The sequence below is a fragment of the Hyalella azteca genome, unplaced genomic scaffold, assembly GCF_000764305.2.
Source record: "Hyalella azteca isolate HAZT.00-mixed unplaced genomic scaffold, Hazt_2.0.2 contig2548, whole genome shotgun sequence".
NCBI lineage: Eukaryota > Metazoa > Arthropoda > Malacostraca > Amphipoda > Hyalellidae > Hyalella > Hyalella azteca.
In genome coordinates this window covers 6304-21963 of record NW_025932819.1, presented here as the reverse complement: position 1 = coordinate 21963, position 15660 = coordinate 6304, and the positions used below count along the sequence as shown (strand labels likewise).

The following is a 15660-nucleotide window of genomic DNA, read 5'->3' as shown; positions in this document are numbered from 1 at the left end:
CTGGTGATTACAGAATTAAAAACAATGAAATAAAACGAATAAAAAAAACTTTTAAAAACCACGTTTCCTCAACGGACGAAAAAGAAAAACATTAACTCTTACATGGCATTGCATATGTAACATTCTACATAACTTTAATGTTATGTAAGAGTTAATGCTTTTCTTTTTTGTCCGTTAAGAAAACGTGGTTTTTAAAAATTTTTTATTTGATTTATTTCATTGTTTTTAGTTTTGTAACCACCAGAAAACGTGGTTTTTAAAAAAAATTTATATTTATTTATTTTATATTCTCGGACAGCTAACATATCAATAGGTTTCTCGAAAATATTGCCATTTTCGAGTCCACGTACGAACCGATGCACATGTTGCGTTCACAACACTCGCCTAGAATAGCTGTAGCTATGAGAATATACCCGACCTTGTCACGTAATCAGTGAATCTGTGAGAAACACCAGCCTGCTGTGCACACTATAAATAAGGTAACTTATTAGACCAACGCACTGCATACTTGGTGGTATTTCTCCTGAACATACTTTCCCTTCAAGAGGCTTAATAAACTTGTTGCCTTTAGTTGTTTTTAAATTTATAAAAGGTTTCATTTAGAGTTATACAACCCTACGACCACCCGGATGTTTCCGTCGACGATCATCTGCTTGCTACTGCTCATCATCGGTGAGTGTCTTCTGCATAGGAATTAGAACAACCATTAGGTGAAGAACTGTCAGCTTTTGCTAAGTAGTTCCAGCTTTTGTTTGTGTCTGCTTATTATTATTACTATCAGTGTAGTCAATTGGCTGCGAAATAAGTGTCAAACAGTGAAATTATTGCAACCAGTAAAAATCATTCAACAAGTCTGAGTGATTTAACAAAAATTTTCACAATGTTTTATATATCTTTTTTAAAATTAGTGAAGGGTCATTCGAGGTCAAGTGCACAATTTTGATTGAAAATCTGTCACACCTGACCATCAGCAATTTTGTTGAAAGTTTACACATCAGCTGATCCTGTTTCAAACCAACTCTAAAAAAGTTTAGTTCGAAATATGAAAAAATATTGAAATTAAGGGCCCTCAAATAGGGGCGTTGAAAATGTCCGCGATCACACGGCGCCAAATCTCCAACTTCAGGTCACTGCTGTGGCATGTCTGTGCTGGCCCCTGATTTGAAAATAAAGTGTCGGCAGGACTTGTGGAGGTGCGTCTAAAAAATTTCTTATCAGTAGTTTATAGTTGATATTTTTGGGTAGAATAAGGCCAAACTTGCCCGAAAATAAAAAGTGCAGAAAAGATCAACAAGTTCTGTGCCCTGTAAATAAAAAAAAATGGAAAATCTTCGTGATACATGTACAGTCTATTGCCAACATAGGTAACATTGTATAAACAACAAATGACCGATCATACACTAGATTTTCCAGTAATACACATCTAAAGTTGCTAATAGACGACTCGGAGCAAGTTTTCGACAATGTTTAAACTGAAAATTAGTAAGTTCTAATAAACTAATTTGGTTGATGCAGTTTTGTTAGAAACTGAGAATTTTGTAAGATAACATATATGTCAATCCTAGCCATGGTGTTCTTGCTATGGAAGAAAACTTAGTTTAAAAATGCTGCATTTGTCTCATTGGAATGACGAGAAATTTTTTTAATTAGATTCTACACTTCAAAAGGCAGTAGAATACTGTGTTTAGATACCCATGCATGTGACAGGTCAGCTAGCTAGTGGCGAGACGTACACGAATTTGCTGCTCTCTTTTTCAATATTTATTTATTTTTTTAATTCTGGATTTCATTTTTTTCCAATTTCGGAAGGGCATTCTATAGGCTTGCCCTATTTTTGAAAATCAACTCCGTAAATCAACTCATCTGTTTTTCTGCCTCCGTATTTGCTGGAAATTTCCCAGATAAATAATACTTATTGTCATTTAATATAATGCTGGGTTGAGTTGTTTATTTCATCCATGTGGATAAACTCGTGTCAAAAGTGGAAAGCTGCCACAGGCAGCAACATAGTCCACGGCAATGAAGAGAAATTTTATTAACTGAATTGTGAGGAATTAATTTTATTACTATTATTACCCATCGCCAGAATTATTTATTATAATTATTTATTATTACTCATACCTAGAATTAGCGTACATTTTAGTACAGAATTTTCTCTTTGTAATAAATGCTTTTTCAACCAAATTGGTATGCTGCAACTATTCAAACATTGAAAAATGGCTCTGTGGCTTCTGTTAGCAAGTTAGGATGATTTTCACTGAAAACCCATGTTAATTATGAGACAGTATTTTATGTATATAATGTTACGTATGTTGACAATAGACCGAACTGGTATCAAGGAGATACCTGTACAGTATATTGTATTCGTTTTACTCTGATATACAGGGCACTGAACTTGTGAACTATTTCTGCTCCTTTGATTTAAGAACAAGCTTGACCTTATTATACAAAAAAAGTATTAACAATAAACTATTGAACCAATTTTTTTTAAAACACCTTCTTGAGTTCTACAGACACCTTAATCTCCAAATCATGCAGTGGCTAGCACAGCACTGACCTGAAGTTGGAGATTTTGCAACGCGCCATCGGGGACATTTTCACCACCTCTCCTTTGAGGGCCCATAATTTAAAAAGTTTTTCGTATTATCAGCTGAAATTTTGGCCTAATTTTGGTTGAAATATGATCTAAATTATGGGAGATCCTTTATCAAAATGGTCAGGTGGGAACTCTTGGTTCACTTGATATGGAATGACGATAAAGCCTTCATTGGTTGTCCTTTGCTGCTATTGTTAAACTTTTCGTATAATTTACGCATGACAAATTGATTGTATTATCAATTTCTAATTCTCATATGGCAGGCGCTGTCGCAGCCGACTGTCCTGAAGGCTATGAGGTCGTCGGGTCCAAGTGCATCCACCGTTACACGGGTGGATATCTGACGTACGACGAAGCGGCCACTTACTGCACCCAGCACTTCGGCAGGCTGCCTGTGCTTAAAGACTGCGCTTCCTTCCTTGATGTCACCACCTATGTCAACGATGGATGTGAGGTTATAACAGAAGACCATGTTAAAGCCAATAAACTTGCAGAGTTTAAAAATTCTGCTTTCAAAATGTTTTTCATCTTAGAAACATTGTAAGTCGACCCTCATAAGTTAAAAGTCAATGTTACAAGAAAGTCTCTTTCTATCAATCAAATTGATGTTTAGTGGGACCTGAATTTCAGCGAACATAATTTATCTATAATAGGACTTCTGATTAATTTTCTTGCAATATCATTATGACTCTATTATCATTTGACAACCGCTGTGCATGACTCTTCGCTGATTTTTAAAACTTGGTAAGCTAGCATGCCCTGTTAGCCGCGGGCGGAAGAATTTGATTCTACACTAATGTTCTACTGCAGTACTTATTCGCTCACAATTGGCGCTGTGTACAACACACAGCTTCTGTGTGATAGCCGAAAATGTCAGGTGGCCGTACCACTCGCCTTGGGGTGACCGAGCAGCTGCTACCCTAACCTAATTCAGAGGCGCTGCAGCTTCTGATTCGAGGAATCAGAAGCTGAGGCGGATCTAAGTTTTTACTGGTTAGTGGTGCAAAAAATGAGCAACTCGAGGAGGTGGCCAGGTAGTTAAGAATTGGCAACTGGCCAATAGGCTCTAATCAACACTAATAGCTCCACATTAATTAATATGACTATTACATAATAATATTTCTATTACTATCAAAGTTGCACTCCTTCAGACACAACTGATTTCAACAACGGCTACTGGTTAGGCGCTACCAATGGAACGCTCACCAATGTTTGGCAGTGGAGTGACGGAGCGGCCGTGCAAATGGGCGGTCCATACTGGGCCACCGTGAGTATATCACATCGATGAGCACATAGATGGCGTGTCCGGCCAATGTTCCACTTATATCCAGCTGATGGCGACCTTAACTTTAAAACCCTTCTTCCACCAATAACTTACCCCTTGGCGCCGATGACTAATCGATGCGCCATCAATGACCACGTCTCGAATTAGGTCGATAAAATTTTCCGTTATTTTTAAATCCAATGCTTGTGCATTCTCACATTGCTCGACATTCCTTTTTCTTCCAAATACAATCAAACATTTGAAGATTGCGTATATAAATCAAGCGTGGCGGTACAAACAACAATGTCGGAAATGTAGCAAGAACAAATAATCACAGTGCCATTAACAAAACTCGTGAGAAATCGCCTTGGAGAAAAGTCCCTGCCTGCTCGGATCGATCTCAAGTCTCCCGCACGCAAAACCAAGCCTCTACCGCTGAGGCATCGGAGATTCGGAGAGGACTTACCAAACGAGTCATTTTGAGAGATTTAACTGAAGTTTTGCAGTTTTTAGTTTCAACAATTATTATTCATAAATGTCATTACTGTGCTGATTAGATGGTTCCATTAACACCTGTTTACTCGAACACGTTATCATGTTTCAGAAATCGGCAGCTGAAATTTCGTTTATTACCACGTTTTTCTTAGCTTCGCTTCGTGTCTGTCTGTCATCAAAAATTCAGACCTTAATTTAGAGCTCTTCTGAAGATCCTAAAACTTGAAATTTGGCATGCATGCTTATGCTGCCTAACAATTCAAGATTTGATCATCAGAAGTAATAACTGAGAAAAAAATTTTTATTAAACAAATTTTTAAAAACTTTAAAAATTCACTGTTGGGAATCGAATTTTTTTGTCGAACATCCAGACTTGCCAACCCTGGAAATTGATTTGAATTGCTAAAATTGAAACTAAAAAGTAGAAAATAAATGAATGTAAAAAAAACATTTTCAAAAACCACGTTTTTCTGCTGTTTACAAAACTAACAACAAGGAAATAAAAAAAAAATTATAAATCACGTTTTATTTACGAAAAAAAAAATAAAAACATTTACTCTCACATAACATTACATAACATTTTACATAACTTTAATGTTATGTAAGAGTTAATGTTTTTCTTTTTTGTCCATCCGTTAGGAAAACGTGGTTTTTAAAAGTTTTTTTTATTTGCTTTAATATATACTGAAGTTTATTAAACATTATTTCCGTTTTGAGAGAGGGAATCTTAGAAAGATTTTCGACGAAAATATTTTTGTGGAAAATAAGGAATGATTAGAAAAAGAAATGGACATCACCCTTAATTGATATTTGGGTAGTATGGAATCTTAATTGTGTTATTATATTCAGTAGTTAGCGCTATAAATATTACAGCTGACTAACTATTGCATTGAGTGCTTCAGGTGATACAATTGATCGAAAAACTTTCAACAGCTCCCTCTAATTAGATATGTTCCTCAGAATGCTGGAGTGAATTTGGCAACGGAACCTTCGGGTGGTACGAGTGCGAACTGTGCTACTATTTATCATACCTCGGGCTGGTTATTCCGAGACGTCCCATGTGAAGCCCACGTATTTCCACTATGCTCACGACCTTCAGTAGATGGTGAGTTACTCTTCGGTTTTGAAGCCTTGTAATGTAACCTGAACAGAAAAGTGAGTTCGTACGAAACTTTGACTTGACTGCTTAATTTTCAGGAGTTAGCTCTCAATATTAAATTGATATCTTAGAAGATTTTACGGCAAAAATGGAAAAAACAATTCATTAAATGCATCAAGATTATCAAAAAGAAGAAGGAAAAGTAACCTTAACGAATGAAAGCTAAAAAACTTACAGCTAAGGAGCTCAATAAAGAATATTGAGTGCGGGGCGTCGTGCATTATGCATGATGAAATCTCTGTGCAGTGTACGTGTTTACTTCTGAATTTTTATTGTTATTTCTTGCTTGAATTCATTGTGATCTTATTGCGAAATGGAACATATTAAACCTGAGTTTAGCATCAATAAATATTTACTGAAATCCGGCACACCTTGTACCTGAGGCGTCCATGAACTATGCGTGCTGTACATAAAACGCTTCCGTTAATCTTTGCGTGACAATATCTATAGTTCTGTTGATGAACACTGCAGTTGAGCAGCATGTAGAGTCTTGAAATATATTTGGTAAAGTCATATTAAACGCACGAATGGCGGGACCCTAACAAAGCAGAGCTAATCTCTTATGCAATGACTTCATCAGCTAATATCCAGCTTCCAAGTTTAAATTAATAATCTAATATCTTTCATTCTTACAACATTTAGCCTTATGGATATGTATTCTACTGCAGGTCTCTGCGTGCACCCTTTTGTTTTGGTTGGCACTCAGTGTGTTCACATAATCAGTGAAATATACACCTGGCACGAGTCTCGTAACCAGTGTGGACTGGTCGGTGGGGATCTGTTTGTTGTAGACGACTGCGATCAGTACCACAAGGTTGCCCTCTACCTCGATGAACAAGGTAACCGTTTGAAAAGTTATTTACAATCTTTCAAAATAAACACTGCCTATCAAACCCTGACGATGCTTGCATGGATAAATTTAATTAATATAAGTAGATAGCATAGTGGGTGTCTCGTCACAATCTGCGTAAACAGCTTAACATGTTACCGATCATTTACCTCGATTATTGCCCAACAACATTAACCAATTACTCTCGAATAAAACCTGATCATTTACCCACAATTTTATTTCGAATCTTGGCCATCAAAAATTTGAGCAATGTCTTCCGATCAAAAACCTGACCATTTGCCCTGAATCTTGACCATCAAAATCATAAGTTAACGACCATTTACCCTTATTGACCGAGCACTTTTTAACCGAGAACTCAGGGCTTAGCCAAAAGTGGTTGTAAGAAAAAATACTTCTGTGGGATATATGACTGATTTAAAATTTTTAAATACGACCAAGAACCGGGATGCTCATCTTCATTAATCAACACAAAGCTATAAGGTACTTTATACGTTTCATTACATAGTTCTTGAAACTCTGCAAAGGGCATATTAAAAGCAATGTAATCACTATGAATATTCTTCATTTCGATGAAAGGTAACCCGAATAGAATTAATAAACTTGAATTCGTTCTGATGGTTTGTTTTTATAATATGTGTTAGTTTTAGGATAATTAAATTGAACTACAGTGATTATGTCTTTCACGGGTGTAAAAACTATCAGCAGGATTTTGATTCTTTTCCGCAGCAAGATCATCAAAAATTAACATATTCTTCATCCCTGGTTCTATATCACTTGGATCAGGTATACTGAAGCAGTATTCTCAAAAATTTCGATAGCACATTTTTGTTGACGTCTTTTAGGTAGGTTTTCAAGATATTCATCATTAGTGCCATTGCAATCAGAAAATAAATCAATGATTTCAGATTTATTTTATCCCTTATCAAAAGCGTTCTTCAACAACTTATATTCAGGCTGATGAGTTGACTTGCTATACAGGAAAAGATTGTTGGAATTAATAGAGTTCTCCAATAGCAAATTCAGTAGAAATGATGTTTTTCCACAGTTCGATCTTCCAATTATGAGACACCTCAAACTTGGAGAAAGAAATAGAAAATGTTTTTTCTGTTTATTTTTATTATCGTCTTTCTACTTATAGAGCATTTTAAAAGTTTTATTTCTAAAATCTTTTTCAATGTTTGTTCTAATTTATTTTGTCAAGAGTGATATATCAATCTTTTTTGTCATTTATTTCATATTGTACATTAGCTCTCATTTTTATTAACCAAAATAATAAATGCATTTGATGAATTTATTAACTTAATTTAATATTAATATTTTCCCAAAATCGCAGTAAAGTTCTCTAGTGAACGCTTGGTCTAATATCCTCAACTTCTGCAAGTCGGTCATAAAACTCATCCTGCTTTCTCACTCTTTCTGCTACTTTATTCATGTTATTATCTGATCTTGTTTCAAGGCCATCAATAACATGCCTTTAATTCAACTTGAATTCCGGTATAATGATGATACTTTTTCATCGAGGGATTGCGAATTATTCATTTGTTATCTCCATTTTGATCTTACTTCAATCATTTCCCGAGTTAATTTCTCACCAAGGTTTTCCAATTCTGTTTTACCTCAATCATTTATTGGGTTACTTTTTGTAAAGATCTGTCTTTTCCTTCGTTGCTATTCCATCGAGAATTTCTACTATTGATTTTACTGCAGGCAATTCTTTCTCGAGAAAGTTGATATGCAACATGAGACCCTCCTTCACTACATCTATTTTTGAACGGTCCCTTCCGAATCCTTTACATGAACATCTGAGACTTTTACGACCTCCTCATCAACATAACTCTTGCATGCATCATCCTTTTCCTCAATTGGACAAGAGATATTTACAAGTCTCCGATTATTCAGATAACATTTTTTTCAGCGTCAAGGTCCTGAAAGCCAATACCTGGAGGACCTCTCTGATGTGATATGGGTGTGATATTAATTCCTGTTCCAAATATATTAACACCAATCATTTTAATAAAGTAAAACTTCAAAAGCCTACAGACTTTCCCAAACTCATGAAGCTACAAGATTATTCATACGATCAGTTAATATTTGGTTCATTTCTCTGTTTTTATCAGTCTCATTTTGTAGCATCAATTTAGGTTGATTAATTTCATTCTGATTTAACTAATGAATTATCATTTTAATATCCTTCATATTATTAATAATATCTTCATTTTTTGACTGCGAAACTGACCCCGCTTGTAACTCCATGACTTGTTCTGTTATGTTACTAAATTTTACATCATTAATTGAAGCTAATTTTAGTTCAAGCTTTTGAATTTCTGATCAACTACAGTAAAAGATACTTTTCCCTCAATTTGTACCTCGAGGTTATGAATTTGCAATTCTGAAGTTTTCAGCTTTTCATTTACTAAATCTTCAAAAGCTAACTGTACTCTATGGATCTCCTCATCAGCTTTAAAAATCAATTTCAAATTTTCTTCAATATGCATTTATGAATTCTTGACTGCTATCAAATATGAAAATCGGATTAAAAAACCTATAATCTCGTATGCAATCGCACAATTTGTCCGCACAACTACGAATAATTGTTACTATCAAAATCAATTGTTAGGTTTTGCTTAGCTGGATATATGCATATTTATTTAGCTGGATATATGCATTCTTTGTATCACAGCGATCTAATAGTGCATTATTTGATAGTTGTAAATCATCTCTACCAGTTTGAAATGTTAAAAGGACATAACGAGGTCTTTGAGTTCCCGAACTTGATGAAAGAGTCCATCCAAGAACTTTTGATTAGAACTCATTACTTGTTTCTCAATTTTCAATTAATGTTTGCAATTGACAATCGAATTTTTATCTTTTATATGATCATATAATTTAATCTTATACTCATCAGAGAGTTAGTAGGCTGTCATTTTCCAAATTAGTCTTTTAGTAGTAATTTTACCATCTGCAACTTTATTTTGGTTACTTGGATCGTCACAATTGTATCATTAAATTGACCATCAGCGGCTCCTTAATAATTGCTATGTTCATTGAATCCATCATTCGATTTTTCATTTTTCATCGTGTCAATTCTCCAAAAGAACATCATATTTTCTTTGGAGCTTCGTTGATATGTTGTCAATCCTTTCAGAGTTGTAGCAATTCGAAGATAGTTATAGCCCTCAATTCCCAAATTTCCGATTCCATGAGATACTCGATCGAATAAATACATCAGACAATATCGATAATTGATATTTATCATCTCTGAAGTTATAATTACTACCATCCACTTCCGTTAAAGCCCCTTCGATGTAAAGGCAACTGTCTTATGGTAGTAGAAACTTATTTTGATTCTAAATAACAATCTTGATATCATTGTGTACACTATTTAAATCAGTTCCAAGAGGCTCATAATCATGAGTTTCCACTTTATGAATTGATTATATATATTTATGATTGATTATACTGCAGTGAACAAGTGCTGCATTAACAGATATTATATTTACTATATCTGTGCTCTCATTTTCTCCATCACCTTCCAACACTGTATCATCAAAACCTAACAGAGTATGTAAACTGTTGAGTGTATCGAAATAAATTTTTATATTAGGATTACGAATAGTTATAACACATTTCAGAGTATTGGTGTTCGCTTTTTATTTCAATTGCACATTCGTTTCTGAGTGCATTTTTAACAAACTTATTGATACTCTCGAGTCTATCCCATAGCATCCGGTCGGTATTGTTATGTGAGTTAGTAGATCATATGTTCCTTTGTAAAATTTATTATTTGTCTCATCAATATTCGGGATAGAGTGATACTTATCCAGTCCCACCAATGCCAGTTAATGAAATTTGTTTGTATCCAATTTTCTTGCTGGCATGAAATTCGTGTAAATATCACTTTTTCTAACGGTAGTAACGATGCTTTGCGATTCCAATTTCTTAAAAAAATCATTCAATAGTTTAACGTCATGATCATTAAGTAAATTTCGTTTATAAAGTTCATGAGCGAGTGCCTGCAATTCCTTAAGGGGAGCGTCTAGGGTAAAATTTTGGATTTCGGCTTTTCCGGTTTTTAGTCTCATCTTAAAGCTGACATTCTGATCTATCCAACGGTACCAAAACCATCTCTGTACGTTGATTTATGCGTTCACGACAGATCATGAAAGGGAGGGGGGTGGGGTAGTTCTTTAACAAATAGAATGGGAGGAAATTCGCTGCGAGCACTTTAAATAGAGTGTCTGCTTGAAGTGCACCTTAGTTACCCGCCTGGCGTCGTATGAGGAGGTGTGCATGCAGTCGCTCTCACCATCCTTGACTGGAATCAAGCTCCAGTAACGTTTAGTTTTGTATCCTTGCTACATGGAGTGCCTATTCCGATGCGCGCGGGACTTTGACGGGCTCTACTGAAAAGTTAACTTATTGTCACTGCAAACCTATCTCCTCCTAGAGTTTTTAAGCTACAACAATGAGACATATACCATTCGATGCGCAACAAAATTATCTAGAACGTAACAATCGCTCATTAATTAATTAAATAATTAATTAATTAAATAATTACTTAATTAATTTCGTTATAGTTTGGATTTTATTCCGCAAAAGGGGGGGTGGCGGGGGGGATAATCGAAAAATTTTCGAAAAATTTACGAAAAATGCTCCCACACCCACAAAAATGAGAAATCCTAAAAACCCTCGTGTTGCGTTTTAGATATGGTCTTTACGCATCGAATGATATGTGTCTCAATGTTGTAGCTTGAAAATCCTAGGAGGAGATAGATTTCTACGGTACCCCCTTTTTTGGCCGTTTTCTAAGAATTTCACGTTGTCTTTCATTTTTTCGAAAAATTTACACGAACAAAAATGTCTTAGAATTCTATTTTACATACGTGTACCAAGTTTCAGAGTGATCCGTTCGTAAATAGCCGAGATAAATTTTACCCTAGACGCTCCCCTTAAAGACTCCTGAGTTTCCAGCATTCAGATAGCCAAATAATAAGTGATGCCTTGCAACAATATTATTAAAGTTAGAAGGTATAACTATTATTCCTGATCCTGAAACATCTGAAGCAGTATTCGGTCTTGATTCCTGTGTTTGATCCCTAGACGATGCGGGACTTGCAGCTCTAATTCTAGCAACTTCATAACGCGCCTTTTCTTTTTGCATCACCTAACAGAGTGGTTTGAGACATTTTTTATACTTCTCTCCTTTGTTTGCTTTTATTGTCACATCCGGCTTGAGATGAGCCTTAGTCTCTCTCAGAATTGTTAGGTAATTTGCAACATCAGTTTCTTCATAAAGGGGATTGTTTTGTTACTAGCTCCCATTACCCAACAGTTCCCTCAAAAACTTTATTACCAGTCCTTAAATCATTACCTTAGATGCTGACAATTGTATCTCCTAGCATAGCGTTTTCCCATGAAATTTTAGGCCATAAGCTTCACCATACTCAGATGCAGGTTTGAAGGCTAGACTTAAAAAAGTTTGAGCTGTTGAACCAACTAGTTCCTTCGAGTCGGGTCCTTCCGAATCTGGAGGATTTAAGGCCAATCTTTCAACAGGTTTGATTATTAATAATTTAATGGGAGTATCTTTCAGAGCTAACCATGTTTGCTTAGTTTCTTCTACCGTCTTGATGAGAGGTTATATCAGAGGCTTATAAACTTTTTTAGCATCATTGTATAAATCTTGTTCCGTACACTTTTCTTGCCTGAATTGTTTTCTTAAGTCTCTCTTTAATATCATCGAATCTTGTTTTGCTTTTATATCAGTTAGCGTCATTTTTTATGGAAAATATTTCAAACAAATTGAACTCAATGTCTGTTTATTTTGAACTCAATGTGTGTTCATTTTGGAGTCAATATGTGTTCATTTTGAACTTAATGTGTGTTTAACCTAATTTCAGTTTAACTCGATGTTAGTTCAGCTTCTGGAATCCAAGATGGGTCATCATATCACTTCCATTTAACTAACAATTTCCCTTTACTCTTTTTCAAAATTTTATCAATTCATAAACATCGCTACTTTACTTTGTTAATTCTTCTTCGTCAAAACTCCCTATTACTTCTTCACCGCTCATATCTTTCAGCCTATAAGTTACTAGTTTCGTCTCTAATAGTTTAGAGGTTCTAAATAACTCACGTGTGAAATTAGGGAGATATCTTTTATTAAAATCCTTACGTTTTTGACAAATTCAGACGCGATCTCCAATTTTCAATTTACGCTCTCTCACTACCGTCTTTATCACGGGGAATCAATTTGCATAGACTATTTTACTGTTCTGTTCCATTGCAGCTTCACGAGTAGTCATTTTTATTAATCGATGATAACTGTTGTTATAATTATCAACTAAATCTGGTAAAATATCTACCCACATTTTTGCCCATACGTACGTGCAATATTTCCACATTTTTGTCATGAGAGTCCAGTTAAATCTATTAGCAACTTGAGCTTCAATTCAATTTAATTTTTTTAATAACTCCTGTGTTAATGAACTCTAGACCTTTGAATTTTTGCGGAAAAGCGTTTAGAAAGAGGTTTTAATCTCTCCACCAGTTTTTCTGCGTATAGGAACTGCCCATGCACGTTTCATAAAGATGTCAATCACAGTTAGAATGTAGTTTTTATTTTTATCTGTATACTTCTGCATGTCAACAAAATCTGCCTGCCACTGATCATCAATCTTTGTTGCTTTAACTCTTCTTGTGATAAATATTTATTATATTTTATTGGTTTACGTAAAGTGTATGCTTCGTGAGAATCCAAACAATTCGTGACTTGCTTACGAGATAAACCACTTCTACGAACGAGTTCATTTATCCCTACGTCGCCGGTTTTAGGATCGTAATATATTTGATTTACAATTTTACCACTCATTTCTGTGAGTGGACTTATAGACGCTCTTTGATACTCCAAAACCTACAACTTTTTCCAGCCATTATGGCATTAACTAATTTTGCATAAGTTCTAACTTATTCAGGGTCACTATAGGATCTATCGCAATTTCAGCCGCTTGTTTCTTTAGGAAATCATCAAACTTGTTTATATCATTAGTTTTTTTTTATGCTCGCTATAGAATGCTCTCTACAAGCTCTATCCAATGAATTAACTCCCTTAAAACCTTCATTTAATTTTTTTGCACCTTAGTGCCGTGGCCACAGAAGGAGTAGGTATGTTTATCATCGAAAGAACCGTTGGAAACTTGCTCAAATTGAATGTTGAAGGGTAATTTTAAAATTCATTTCTGGCAGTGGTAATTTAATTAACATCGTGTTAAAAATTCCCCTCCCAGTTTTCTCATTACGAATAAATGATTTCAGCTGGTTTAAATGTTCTCTATTATCGGTTGATAGTAGCTCAGAATAATTTATTAATGTTATTTTATTGTAGACTATCATTTTTATTAGATTAATTCATAAAGACTTCAATCAGCTTGCATTACAGTGGTTTAATGCTAGCTTATTAATACCGTCTGCTAATATATGTCTTTTACCATTGTCACCATTCAGTGCAATTTTATCAATTTCTTTCGTATACAATTCATGATTATCACTTTGGATATTATTCATCATTTTATATATAGCCTCATTATTCAATGCTCTCATCCATATTCATCCATGGTTGTATTCCTTTCAATAACATTTCTCTTTATACCTTTAGCTTTTTTAGCTACAGAATATTTTGTTTGATAACAATGCAGCTTCGCTCGAAGACCTACAACTTCTTCTATGGGAATGCCACTAGTTTCATCTTTCATTTTACCGATTTATTTTTTGTTCTGATTTTAATATAGGAAATGATCCTTAATAATTAATTAAGGATAATTCGGGGTGTCAAATAAGTCTTGATTATCCTTCATATCTTCAAAGAAGTCATCGGTTCGAATGTCATAGCAGAACGAGTCTGTAACAGTCAACAGGAGCTTTGCTCTATCGCCATATTTTTCTCTAATGGAGTTGTAATGAAAGTAATACATCAATGTCTGACTTATATCTGGTACGCTCATCCCTACATAGATAGGTTTATCTTTAACTTTAGTTTTTGTTTTTGCATATGACAGGCTATCAGATTCTCCGAGAACATTTTGAATCCTTTGAAATTAGGTTTATTACCTAATCTTCTCAATTCTTGTTTAGTTATTAACGAAATTAACTTCGACTCGGTTTCTAATGTTCTAACGAGAAGAGCTCTTTGCTCTTATTTTATTGCATTTTTAGATCTCACCAAATAACTGAAAATTTCGTTCTGTAAGAAATTATATATCCCACAGATGTATTTTTTCCGACAACTGCTCTAGGTTAAGTTCTAAGTTCTCGGTTAAAAAGTGCTCGGTCAATAAGGGTAAATGGTCATTAACCCTTGATTTTGATTGTCAAGATTCAGGGCAAATGGTCAGGTATTTGATCGAAAGACATTTCTCAATTTTTGATGGCCAAGATTCGTAATAAAATTGTGAATGCGGACAGGCTTTTTTTGAGGGTAATTGGTCAATTCATTTATCCCGAATATTGCCCAGCAATATTCGGGGTAAATGATCAGTAAGATTGTGCAGATTAATGTTAAGCTGTTTATGCAGATTGTGGCGATGCACTCACTATGCTATCTACTAAGATAACTAAGAGCAGAGCTGTAAAGTTGAGGTTTAATACGCGAGTACTGTAGACCTGCATACAGTAGGTTAAAATAGAGTCAATTCATACCATGATTAATTCTGATTTACCCCGTCCCTCCCCCGGCCTAACACCTTTAGGAAGTGGTTATTTCTGGAAAACTTCTCTTTCTCAATTCAGTGACATTTGTATCGTGAGTACTACGGAAACAGCAGCGGCTTTGTTCAGATTAATATTTCAAAACTCAATTCCTTGTCCCTTAGATTTTTTTATCTCTTTTTTGGATAAGGTTACTATGATTTTTGGATCGGGGTCTCAGATGAGGCCGAGGAAGGGCAATCAACGTTGTTTCAACGTCAGATGCCTGCTGGGNTAGATGTGTATAAGAGACAGGCCTTACATAGTGGCACCTATGGAAGCAGAAGCTCAATGTGCATTCCTTGACGACGTCAAGCTTACGAATGGTACCATAACCGATGACTCGGATGCTTTTCTTTTCGGTAGTAAGCACGTCTACAAAAATTTTTTCAATCAAAGTCAGCACGTTGAGCTATACAAGTTGGATAACATTCGAACTCAGTTCGGGTTAGATCGAGAAAAGCTCATAACTTTAGCGCTATTAACCGGGAGCGATTACACCATGGGCATTGAAGGTGTCGGGGCCGTCTCAGGAATGGAGATACTCTCCGAGT

At 35.2% G+C, this 15660-nt stretch overlaps 1 protein-coding gene across 1 annotated transcript; it reads left to right on the top strand.

Moving 5' to 3' along the window:
- Positions 1-513: 513 nt before the first annotated feature.
- On the top strand, positions 514-15323 carry LOC108673545 (C-type lectin domain family 17, member A-like; the record flags this gene model as incomplete). Its single annotated transcript, XM_018161391.2, has 6 exons — positions 514-672; positions 2860-3045; positions 3748-3863; positions 5316-5460; positions 6183-6353; positions 15258-15323. Coding segments are annotated over exons 1-6 (727 nt in total), but the record flags the coding sequence as incomplete, so codon positions are not given.
- Between the last annotated feature and the right edge of the window lie 337 nt (positions 15324-15660).